General features: G+C 30.9%; 1 protein-coding gene across 1 annotated transcript; it reads left to right on the top strand.

Moving 5' to 3' along the window:
- The first annotated feature begins 8,565 nt into the window (after window positions 1-8,565).
- Window positions 8,566-12,426, top strand: LOC143078199 (E3 ubiquitin-protein ligase RNF19B-like). Its single transcript, XM_076253133.1, has 2 exons — window positions 8,566-8,815; window positions 11,722-12,426. Exons 1-2 carry the CDS (start codon window positions 8,737-8,739, stop codon window positions 12,300-12,302), a joined length of 660 nt encoding a protein of 219 aa, XP_076109248.1. The 5' UTR covers window positions 8,566-8,736; the 3' UTR covers window positions 12,303-12,426.
- Window positions 12,427-13,651: the final 1,225 nt, after the last annotated feature.

The following is a 13,651-nucleotide window of genomic DNA, read 5'->3' as shown; positions in this document are numbered from 1 at the left end:
TTGATAACACGCGGAAATTTTTACCTGCTGTGTTTACTGAGTGATACGTGATGTGAACATATGGGATATTCATTATGTACCCTTAGTCCTTGTTGCATGAATCGTTGGTCAACAGGTTAGGTATGTATTTGAGTTTTCATTTGATTGACTATTTGTAATAAATTTTGAACTGTATTTTAAAAAGTTAGTCAAAACCATTAGATATTTGAATTAATAAAACTTGCCGTGTTATATAAGCTACACTAAAAAAGACTTGTCCTGGTTTTATAAAGATAATTTTATCATAAAAAGGCATACATGACCTTTTAACTTATTATGTTTTGATATCATTATTGTAATTTACTGAAGACAATTTCAAATGTTCATTTAAAGAACTAAAGATATATACATATAATTGAGTATGATGGTCAATGAGAAAACAATCCAACATAGTGCAAATGACGTGGTTATTTCTCTGTCCTATATTTTCCCCCATTTATTTTTATTGTAAGTAGTCCTATCATGTAATGTTGTCATTTTAATGTTATAATTAACATTGCCATTAAATCGGGAGGTTTGGCATGCTACAAAACCAGGTTTAACCCACCATGTGTTTTCTTAAAATGTCCTGTACCAAGTCAGGAAAATTGCCATTGCCATTATAATTCGTTTCTGTGTGTGATACATTTTAATGTTGTGTTTCTGTTGTGTCGTAGTTCTCCTCTTATATTTGATGTCCTTCCCTCAGTTTTAGTTTGTAACCCGGATTTTTTTATTTTTCTCAATCGATTTATGAATTTGAAACAGCGGTATTCTTCTGTTGCCTTTATTTATTCATAAATGTATACCTTTTCATATATTGCGTAGGTAAAGGTGTTACCTTGTTATACGCCCGTCGTCTTTTAGACGGGAGGTATTATGGTATACCGTTGTCCGTCCGTCCGTCGTCAACACTTTGGACAATAACTCAAAAACACTTTCACCAATTTCCATGAAACTTAAGTGAATTGTTTATATCTATTGACGTAAGCTCCCTTTCGTTTTTTTTTATTTCAGATTTTAAGTTTTGGATTTATGGGGCCTTCTTCATTCATAAAAAAGGGGGATTTTCAACACTTCGGATAATAACTCAAAAAGGCTTTCACCAATGTACATGAAACTTTGGTGAATTGTTTATATCTATTGATGGAAGCTCCCTTTCAATTTTTATAAATTTCAGATTTTAAGTTTTGGATTTATGGGGCTTTATTCATAAAAAAAGGGGGATTTTCAACACTTCGGACAATAACTCAAAAAGGCTTTCACCAATGTCCATGAAACTTTGGTGAATTGTTTATATCTATTTGGAAAATGGCCATTGTTATATTATATTTCGTTTCTATGTATGTTACATTTTAATGTCATGTTTCTGTTGTGCCGTAGTTCTCTTATACTTGATGCGTTTCGCCTTAGTTTTAGTTTGTAACCCGGATTTGTTTTTCTCTATCGATTTACGAATTTCGAACAGCGGTTTACTACTGTTGCCTTTATATACATGTAAGCAATGATATGTCATTGTAACTCCTTCAACTACATGTATGTTTATATAGTTTGAACTGAATCTAAGCAAAATAAACCTTCCTGAAACTGGGATGCCACACAATGAATATATCCATGATATATCTACATATTGGTTGAAAAAAAGAGAACATGTAGAATTTCACCAAGTCTGGTTTATCTTCAGAGATTTCAATGAAGTTAACTAAAATATAAAAATTTATGAAGATTGAGAAAATCCCTGAGCCTAAGCTACCATGACTAAGCATAAATTCAAAGTTTACAGCATGCATAGTTTACACAAAACCCTGTATGCAAGGTTAATTGATATATATGCACATTTGCAATTGAAGCTATTAAGAAGTGTTTTGTTTACTCATTGCAACATATCGATCCTTGCTGAATATTGTTGTTGGAGTGTTTCCGCCCTGTCGAAAACCCATAAATAAACCGTAATACCTACATAATTTTGAACATTTCGTGTGGCTGCCTCATAAAAAAGACAGGATAGAAATACAAAAATATCCCAATAAAACTAACAATAGTGTGTTATATCCTAAAATATATACAAAATATTCCATATTCACAGAACCAGCAGAATTGTTTAGCAAATGTGAGACCTCAGTGGCAAAAAAACAGAAAAAATCAATAACTCCTTGGTTCTTAAACAGATATTCTGAGAAATAAGTATTGTTGTGAGGAAAATTGGTATCCAATATTCTCTAGTTGAATAAATATTAGTATAGGTTGCACTTTTGTAAAGACAGATGTTTCGCAAACCACGCATCTCTTGTGGAGATATTTTAACATTCATAGATATTTTTTATAATGTACGGGTTCCAAAATATGATTTTTACACTTCATCTCATAGCGACAACACTTGGGAATGTTGACAGTATAAATGCACATGGAAAGGCCAAATTCAATTCTGATGAAAACCTAAAGTGAAGTGAGGGGTAGTATCGAATTTTAGTATAAGTTTTTAATCTTAAAGGTTCATGCAGGACATATTAATGTTTAAAAATGCTGCACAGTCAGTCCTATGTTTTGACCTTTGAACAAAAGTCGTGCTTTCCATTCCAAGATATATAATTTGTACGAAACTTTATTGTAAATGTGGCTCAGTTTTAGCCGTAAAAGGAGTTCCTATGGGACATTGGGTTGTCTAGATATTTACAGAAATGCAAACTGCAATAGAACTGTACATGTGATGATTGATTTTTAAAACAACATTGTTTGAATTGAAGTGATCAATTTCCGGAATAGGAGTTTTTTTTTTATGTCAGGTGCTTGTTTATTCAAAAGACAATTCAACAAAGACTTACCCCTTGTCTCTGGAAATTCAATTGCTACTTATCTTTTTATACCTCTGTCAAGTATATTTGATATCGCGTTCATGCAGTTCATGTTTAATTTCCTAACACTTGATACTTTGGACTTACAACATTAAATAAACTTACACGATGATATAATTAACAGCAGGAGACTCATATTTTTTTTATTGCTTTTTGTCAGCCTTTTCTTATTTATCTTACGTAGGTGATAATTCCCACAACTAAAATTTATTTACAAATTAACTTATATAACGAAATTAGAATACACTATACACAACTTAAAAACCTTGACTATATTAAGCTTGACTATCAACTAAATAATAGAACAGAGGGTATTAATGAAATCAATAGCTTTACATAGACGATAAATCCGCAATGTTTTTTGCTAGGATGCAACGTCTGAATAACACAATGCTTCCAATTTATCGATGTTCGGATTGTACGACAGAACTGCAGTGGATTATCAAAGTTTGCGAAAAGAACATATATATTAAACTCTAGTTTTCTTAGATATTTGTAATGTTTGAAACAATTTACGTTTTTATTTAGATTGATTCAATTTCATTAATTGCGTTCCTTGTTTTCAAACTCATTAATTGCGTTCCTTTTATTCAAACTCATTAATTGTGTTCCTTGTTTTCAAACTCATTAATGCGTTCCTTGTTTTCAAATTTATTTATTGCGTTCTTTGTTTTTAAACTCATTAATTGCGTTCCTTGTTTTCATACTCATTAATTGGGTTACTTGTTGTCAAACTCATTAATTGCGTTCCTTGTTTTCAAACTTATTTATTGCGTTCTCTGTTTTCAAACTCATTAATTGCGTTCTTTGTTTTCAAACTAATTAATTTCGTTCTTTGTTTTCAAACTCATTAATTGCGTTCTTTGTTATCAAACTCATTAATTGCGTTCCTTGTTTTCAAACTCATTAATTGCGTTCCTTGTTTTCAAACTTATTTATTGCCTTCTTTGTTTTCAAACTCATTAATTGCGTTCTTTGTTTTCAAACTAATTAATTGCGTTCTTTGTTTTCAAACTCATTAATTGCGTTCCTTGTTTTCAAACTCATTCATTGCGTTCTTTGTTTTTAAACCTTATTTAATTTATGTAACATCGCGCTGCCGTTAACAATCTTTGAGATTTCGGGTGATTGAACAACACATTTTCTTGAATGATGCCCGTTGAGAGGATCGTGAAAGATTATGAAAACTGGCAATTTTCTGATTAAGATCAGATTTGCACCTGCCATGATATTGTTCACAGGCCAGATATTGTTGTTGATTAACTACATATACGAATACGAATATTTTATTCTCATAAACATACATAGTTACAGAGAAATTAGTATACAATTATAATTCAATAATAGTGCATGCGTAAACAAATATGGAAAAGACAGTTCATTTAATTGTGTATATTAAACACAATTTAACTAACCAGGAGGGACGACAATTGATAATACATGTTTAATGATTCTTGCTAGTTTTTCTAATACAATAATATTAGTTGATGAGAATAACTGATTAAATTTTGCAGTATTTGCATTTTTTTGACAATATTTCGATAGCAATTTCTTTCTTTCTGAACTAAAAAAGTTACAAACTAAAATATAATGGTACTCATCACTTATTTCATTTCAGTTACATATAATGCAGGTTCTTTCGTCTCTTTGAATTTTATGCCATCTGCCCGATTCAATTGGCAAACGATGACAACCACATCTGAATTTACATAAATAATACATAAGATATGAGGGTAATAACGACAATTAACGTTCAAAACAGAATTCATTCTTAAATATTCTATAACAAATTGTTTTACTTGAATTAAAAATGTTAGACGACCATTCTTGCTTAAATTGGTCTTTTAGTCTAAGTTCTACACAGTTATCTATCCAATCTGTAGAAAAATGAGACTGGGATCTCCATACATTTGATAAACCACAATTATCAAAAACGCTTTTAACAAATTTCAACCATTTGCTCTCAAAGCCATAATTCTCAAAATATACAAACAGCAATTTGTAAAGAATTGAGGAGATTTTTTCCTCTTCACCATTTACTAATCTACACCAAAATTTTATCATTCGCATTTTAACTATAAACGAGATCGGAAATCGACATTTTTTCAATAAACTATACATTGCCTTTGTTCCCTGGTCTCTTAAATATTTTCTTGTGTTTAAAAAAATCCACTTCTTGCAAAAAATACACCAAGATACTTGTAGTCTTTGACAATCTGTATTTCTTTATTACAAAAAATAAATTTTTTCTATTTCTGAAATTCTTCCTTTAGAAAATATAAGAATTTTTGTTTTTTCAATATTAACTTTCAGTTTCCAATTTTCACAATAATTTGAAAACGTATCCAACATAAACTGTAAATCTTTGCTTGATTTTGATAACAAAATTGTATCGTCTGCATATAAAAACAATAGAATTTTAAGATAGATCGTTAACTCATTTTCAATATCGCAACTGATAGATTCTAACCCTTTCATAATTCATATATTAGTTGATCCAAAAATGTTCAAATAAAATGCATTGATAATTTCCAATAGCAACACAAAATGTCTTATTTTACTAGGTTTATCGCTCTAGAAAAAAAAACCAACCATCTTTGTTCACACATGCGTATCCAATACAACTTGGACAACAAATACACCTCATTAAAATAATATATACAGGGAAAAAAGGTTTCGTTTGTAAAAGCGTTCATCAGTAATATTAACATATATTTTCTGATACCTTTCGACATATTTGTATGAAGTTAAACAATGTACCCTTCATAGTATTTCTTATGAAGTACATGGTATACAATCTAACAGTTTAAATTAACCGTTAAATTGAACGCATTTTCCACAAAAAGCACTGGCATTTCCCCAAAAATATTTACACTGAAGAAAACAATATAAATACGATTTTAGTACATCTGTTCGAACATTAATGTATTAAATCAGTATTGTTGAGCGAGTATTATGACTTGTTTATAGTTTTTTATTTTAATTTTTAGATTAAAAATGTCGCGTTTTTGCTTTTCCTTTTTGTCATCAACTGAGGTTTTGAAAGTGGAAGTTGGGGATGTAAGTAATGTTTTTATTATTTGTACTAGCCTATTATTGAAAAACAAACTGAACACAAAACATATTTTGTAATAGGCAACATAAACATTATAAACCACTGTGACCAAACGACATAAACAAAACCGACCAAACAAATATATTGGGCATATATAGATATGTCGTACTCAAATCCATGGCGGGTTCCAGATCTATGGCAGATTCCTAATCTATGGCAAATGCGACGTTATAAACGCCAAACAACTCAAATCTATGGTTGATTTTTGTTTTCCCCAAATCTATGGCAGATCTTTTTCATTAAGTTCACAATTGAATAACGCATTATTTCATCGTCGTTGTCGAATACGACGGAACCGATATTTTTAAAAACCAATTTAGATGAGGGTATTTCACTTGACAACATTTTGCAGATGGTTTAAAGGATGATGTGGCCATTTATCCGAAAGAGGGACAAACTGTGATGTACCGACCGAAGCCCGCGATGAATAAGGATATCGAGGGTTTTCAGTACCGGAAATTTTATAAAAGGATTTATAAAACATATTTGACGTCTGGCAAAGTTTATAAACTGAAAGATCAAATTACCTGATACCAATTTGATCAAAAATTGTCATCAAATAAAAAAAAATTAATTGAACTACAAAATAACATTGTGTGAAAATTCAAACTGTTCATTTTTTTTGGTCTTTTTTATATAAAAAACTGCCTTCTTGTTTATTAAGGGACTTTAACTAGTTGGTTTAATGAATTGACCATTGGTCGTTTTTATACTGCATTGTTTCCCATTTGCACAAAATTTACCATAGGTTTGGAAACAAGAAAAATCCGCCATAGATTAGGAAATTACAAAATTTGCCATAGATGAGGGTTTTAAAAAATCTGCCATAGATTTGGGATGGCATGACGTCATATTTACCATAGATAAGAATCTGCCATAGATTTGGAACCCACCATAGATTTGAGTCTTACATATATTATGACAAATATTCGGAATAAATCTAGGAGTCGCGATATTGTTAGTAGTTCCTTTTTCTATTATATTAGTTTTGATGCATGTGACTAAAAAACAACAGGTTATAAACAGCACTTCAAAATAATACATAAAAAAGAAATATCTTCATAAAGATTGACGCTTACAAGCATTATGCATATGTTTTTTTTTTTTGTGAAATATGATTTAGATATCGTAATGGTTTGTTGTAACCATAATTGTATAGTCCATCTTGTATTTAGATTGCATTTTAGGAAAACGTGTACATATACATGTACATATTTTGTTTCGAATATAATTGAAACAGTGTATTCTTGTTAAACTTAATATGCAAGGTATGTTAGTTTTGTCCTTAAATCATGAAGTTTGTATACCACTGAAAGGAAGTGGATCACAAAGAAATTCTGTATATTTATTTTTAATTTCACGGTTTCTGCCATTGTAATCAATGATGAATACAGAAGAAGCTTCTTTCACGGATTTTTAGATAGCCAAATGTATTCATTCTTTAATTTCGTTTATTAATTTGTTTATTTTGTGTATTCTTCTTTGCAATTTTGGGGAATTGATTGTAAGGTTCACTAATGGCACAACATGGCCTAAAATATAATCTTTGTCATAAAACAACAAAACGGTTACAATTTGGTTCGTAAATGGGTCTATTTCAAAAGTCTCAATGCTAAATAAATCAGTTAGTTTCATAAAAGTTCATAATGTTCTCCAAATTAAAATAGGCCCATTTTGGACATTTTGTCGAAATAGGATGATTTTGTGCAATTTTCAGACCTAAAAGCTTTAGAAACACATTGGCCACCTCCTACGATCCAAAATGTGGGGTAACTAAAAGATTTTTAATTTTGATATAGAATTTATCAATATCAAAACCTTTTTGATCGTGGATGGCAGCCAATGTTAATTATGGAAAAAACAATTAAAATTATTGAAATTTGACCAAAATCAACCTTAAATTACAAAAAAATGTTTATTTAAGGGATCATAGCTTCATTAATGTTAAAGGAAGGTGCCAGAAAATACACTTTTGTTTAAATAGTACTATCACAAGTATTTCTATTTGAAATTTGTAATTTCAGGGCCCGATTTAAAAAGCATAAAAAAAAATTAGGGCCAATTTTAACCCTTCGTGAACCTTCTCCTTTGCCTTTTATTTAGATATACGTTATAACTTCTATGCAACTGACACAATAATAACATTTTCGCTTTGCTAATTTCATCGCTTGATATTTTTTTTTAATCTGAACATGGTTACCTTTTACAATTAACATAGATTTTGTATTTCTGTTCTTCGTAACATAAATCTGAAATAAGAGCTTGATCGCGTGACTAAATTTCAAAATGAAAAGTTTCGACACCAATCTACATGTAAAATAAGAAAAGAAATGTTATTATCAGTAAACTATAAGAAAGCAGTTACGAAAGATTGATACCATGCATTTACTTTATCTTTTAAATCAACATATGGCTTTGTGAGGTGTTAATAATTTACAGTAAACAAAACGACCAAAAAAGTATCCACAAGCTCCTATAAGTTCAATGGATTTATAGCTGAATAAACAGGACAGTACAAAAGCTTTATTCAAATCAGTTTGATTTATAAAACAATGTCTTAACTATTTTGTACAGAAAAAAACAGTTCGAGAAATAAAAAGATTGATTGAAAAACAGTTTCGACTTTCCCTTGGGTCAATAGACATAGTATCTGAGGTCTATGGATTTATACATGGAGACGATGAAAGCCTTGATATAACCAGAGAATTCAAAATAGTCCAACATCCGGACACACGTACAATTCCGTTATTGATGAGAACAATGTCACCTGACATTACATATCCAGATGACACAGACCCCAGAGTGTTATTGTCTTGCGGGCATGCAATGAGTAAGTTCTGTTAGTCTGGTCTTAAACTTACCCCATACCGTTTCTGATTTGTCTTCGACGTACTTAGGTTTCATTTTTATTCGTGGTATACCAATTTTCATGGGTTTTCTGGGTCACAGCAAAATCGCGAATTTAAGAGTTCAACGAGGAATTATCCCGAGAAATGTGTGTGAAGTCTGATGTTTATTTCCGGTTATGTTATGTCGTTTTGGTAAAGTGTTGACTAGCGATAAACATTGTAACATAACACGTGTTTTTATTGAAATAAGATACAAGTATCAGACAAGTAAACTTTCTGCTCCATAAAATGAATAATAAATGTATCGAATAGTGATAATTTACTTTTTAAAACTATTCATGAAAAAACCCTGCAAGTTGTTGATTACCGTGTGATAGTTTGGTTGACTGGTGATTTAAAAACATTAGGATTAAGTATTAACCTTTAACTTATATGACTGTTAATTATATCGTAATTAGGAAAATGAGCTTTTAATCTAAGAGTTTTTGAATGCCTTATAAAATGTCGACAAAAATTTATAAATTGTAAAACAAACAAATAATTAGTTGTCTCTTTGCCCATTATTGTAATAGAAGTTTTCAATGAACACTTTAACCTAGTGAGTATTTTGACAATTCGATTTCATATTCTTTTGTATTTAAATTAAACAAACCAAGGAGGTTAAATGATTTTCTAAATCAAAAAGAATTCCATGAATTACGTTTCTGATTCTTTTTGTTATCAGCGATCCAAGAATTTACGTTTACCACGAAACGTCTTTTTCTTCTCTATCCACGAAAATTGATAGCCATGCAAATAAATGAATTCAAAGTACATTGAATTAGTAAATGTACATAAATGGTCTAATGCACATATCGAAAATTAAATTAAATATGGTTAAGAGATGTATTTGATTTTCAGACACTAATAAGAACAATATCAATCGGCTATTCCTATCAAAATACTGCACCAATCATGCGTTCTTAGAGCATCAATTTTATGCAATATATTTGACTCTTGATTAACCAATTCTGTGGAAAAAAGAGCAGTTAATACTAAGAAGACAACCGTTAACCGTAAAATCAGACAACACCATTGGAATAAATAATATCAAGGAGGAGACAGACATAAGTCCCCATAAAAGACACCGAAAATTAGAGACTGAGTATCATCTAACGATAAATGGTTATCGAACGATAACTAGAAGAGGTCACAGATTTAAATGTCGTACATAATTCATTCACACCATTCCTGATCGCACGTTACACCATTACACAATTCCCCTTACACCAAAATAACAAAGTAGCACCATAAACATTCTACTATTGCTCCATATGCCAAACACCATTACACCATACACGTTTGTTTGGAAGTTTACACCATTCATCGGTAAAACAATTTCGCAAAAATATAACTTAGGCATTATAAATATTCCTTCAATAACCTCCTCATCACCAACGACCATATACACCGATTTTTCAAAGTACACATCATGAGAAATACAAGCTGTTGAACATCGTCCTGACTGGAAGATATGTACTCGATATGCAGTCACAGCTTGAATACGGAATATGTACATCGAATTGGAAAAATAAGAAGGAGAAGCAAACATCGTATTTTGATAAGTTGCAACATTGTCACAAAGTTGATCTGCTTATATGATGGAAAAAGTAATCATATGAAAAGCATAAAATAGGATTCCTGGATAATGACTAAACATGATCATCGATTTTTATATGGCATGATGTAACATGACGACAGTCATAAGTGGGGCAGGAACTGCTACAGTTCTGGAGTGGTGTAAACTTTCCACTAACACCATACACTATTAAACCATTCACCATACATCATTACACAATACACTCCATGCCATTACACCATACACGTTAAACCTTTGCACCATACACCTTACACATTTTATCTACACCATCCAAAATTACCAATAATGCATTTTAATCTCAAAGAAAGCTTACCGACTGTAACCTATTCCAGATTGTGACATTTTGATCGTGTGTGGATTTGCCTGGCGGTTGATGCATTCATGGCAGTAGACACTCGCCCTGTCGACGTACGTTTCCCTCTTGTTTTTTGAAATTAAACGATCTGCTCAGTATTTGTTTGCTTCTTTGATTTGTCTTCTTAAAAGAGGGACGAAAGATACCAAAGGGACAGTCAAACTACCGATTTGTGGGTTAACTATTGTTGCTTATATTTATTTTCAGTTTTGTTATTTGTGAACTAGAAACATCCGTCTCAAGTCAAAATGTATTCATTAGTAATTTTCATTTTTTTTCTAGATCCTTTTTATGCTATACTTTTTTTCATATTATTACGTACCTTTGTGAGTTTATTATAAGATGGATATTTAACAAAAGAGTAAAAGAAAAATGAAGGTCTTTCCTCCTTAAAAATCTTGTTATAAAGAAATGAGGTTGAAAACCTAAATGTGTAGTTAACAAAAATACCTTTCTATATTAAAACATATATTACCAGACACTTTTTCCACAATAAAAGCATATTCAGTCTGCGCATTGGGTCTTTTTAATGAAATAGTGGCGACAACGATCAACTTCCAGTTGTCAACAAAATATCTATCGAGGTCAATTGATAAAATCATATTTTCTAATTAAAATAATAGTTGGTTTCTATAATAAAGAGATGATTTGCCAATAATTTCGGTTTACAAATGTGAATTCTTGTAACATTTAAATTAATTCCATGGTGGGTTAGTTTTTACAATAATAAAACAGATGTATTTTTCTTCTTTTACTGACTGATAAGTATGATCTGGTGTATGTCTTGCAATGCCAATTCGTTTTGTTATACTTATTTAAAGTTAATATATATTGACATAGTAAACATGCATAGTTACATGTATCATATAAAGATGCGTTATTTCTTTTTATAGCAGCAGATACATTATATCAAAATATAACGGTTCAGTTAAAGAATGGTAAGAAAGAATTGCGATGCTTCAAATGTAACAAAGAATGGGACTTTCAGGATACTGCTGGAAAAGCGCAAATGTCAATGGACGAGAAGTTTTTCTGGGGTAATAAGATATCTTTAAATTCTATTTGCGATGAATGTCCTAAGTGTGGATACTATTGTGAGAGAATAACAGAAGAAAACGATAGGGTAGAATGCATGAGATGCATAAAATTAGGTACAGATTTTGAATTCTGTTGGAAATGTAAATGCCAGTGGACCACAAATCATAAGTGCAAATCTAAAGAAGACATTCAAAATATGCTGCAGAATTGCAAAACAAAAGAAATCCAGTTTTCAGATATTCCTAATGTGCCTACAATTCGCTTGTGTCCAAGTTGTGGAGCCTTAATAGAGCATATTGATATGTGCAAAGAGATGAAGTGTTATCGCTGTGAGAAAAGTTTTTGCTTTGTGTGTCTTACAATGTGCAAAAATGGAAAGTTAGGCTGTACCAAATACGACTTGAAATGTCCTGTTGCCCCAGTGCAAACTGCATGAGACAAATTAACATATAATGATTATGGTTTAAATCACAAAAATGCACAAATCAATATACTATATCACTATACACTACGTGTACACGACAATTAGACATTATTTCAAATTTAGATCAATTGATAATTACCACAAAAACGTCTTTTGTATTATATTAATTGCAAACAGTTTGTAGTTTGCATAACGACACTTAAAAGCTTTGGTATTGTATTTTAGCTGCTAAGATGTTTGAATTCGATATTATTACCTTGTTTTTGATAGCTTGTAATTTCTTTTAATTTGTTGTCTGTTATTTCGGCAATAAAGAAGTAGATATTCCTACATTGGTTAAAATCAACGAAAACGTCAAAACGTTTTATTACAAATCGGGTGAATGAGATAAATAATGTGACATTTTCATAAAAACTAAAATACTGTTTAATTGTTATCCAGCTGAAGTGTTGAACCATGGTAAAACAAGCGAGAAGTACATGAAGTATAAGGAAATACATGAATAAAAATGGACGAAGTTGTTTAACAAACACTTCTTTATTTTCAAAAACGACTATTATAAGCGACTCATCATAATCGGTTTTTATTAATTACTAAGAAAACAGTCAAACAATAAAAGACATTTAACCTGATGAAATTACAAATCAACCAGGAGTTCACGTCGTCATGGATATAAACCGATATGAATCGTATAAAATATTGTTAAGCATAACTGCTTTTGTAGATGTACAACGTTTCATGAGTAATTGTCGGAATCATCGCAACTCACAACAAACAGGACCATAAAGCCAAAACAACTACGATATCGCATAATTATGGATGAAGTACTGCCAGCTAATGACTTTTCCACAAAAATATCAGATATTGAAACAGAAAACTAAAACAAATTTGCAAAAAATAAGACAGTTACGTTTATTCGTATACTGTGTAAAAAGTAAAAACACAAAAATACTGAACTCCGAGGAAAATTCAAAAAGGAAAGTCCAAAATCAAAAGTCCAAACACATCAAACGAATGGATAACAACTGTCATATTCCTGACTTGGTACAGGCATTTTCTAATGTAGAAAATGGTGGATTGAACCTGGTTTTATAACTAGCTTAACCTCTCACTTGTATGACAGTCGCATCAAATTCCATTACATTGTCAACGATGCATGAACAAAACAAACATACTCAAAGAGTAAAAATGTCAAAAATAGGGGTAAAGCAGTCAATATTGTGTTATCATCTTAATATCACTATAAAAACAACAAATGTAACGAAGAACAACGAATGTAAGAGACAACTGTGTTGGCAAATTTGAAAACTAGTAGTGTATTTATCGTATTTGAAAACTAAAAAAATGTTTAACATGTTTAA

The sequence above is a fragment of the Mytilus galloprovincialis genome, chromosome 6, assembly GCF_965363235.1.
Source record: "Mytilus galloprovincialis chromosome 6, xbMytGall1.hap1.1, whole genome shotgun sequence".
Classification (NCBI taxonomy): domain Eukaryota; kingdom Metazoa; phylum Mollusca; class Bivalvia; order Mytilida; family Mytilidae; genus Mytilus; species Mytilus galloprovincialis.
This window is presented reverse-complemented; position numbering and strand designations above follow the sequence as displayed.

Coding starts and splice junctions, on each gene's coding strand:
- LOC143078199 (XM_076253133.1), top strand. CDS start 8,737: ATGAGAACAATGTCACCTGACATTACATATCCAGATGACACAGACCCC. Junction 8,816..11,721: donor GTCTTGCGGGCATGCAATGA/GTAAGTTCTGTT, acceptor TTCTTTTTATAG/CAGCAGATACATTATATCAA.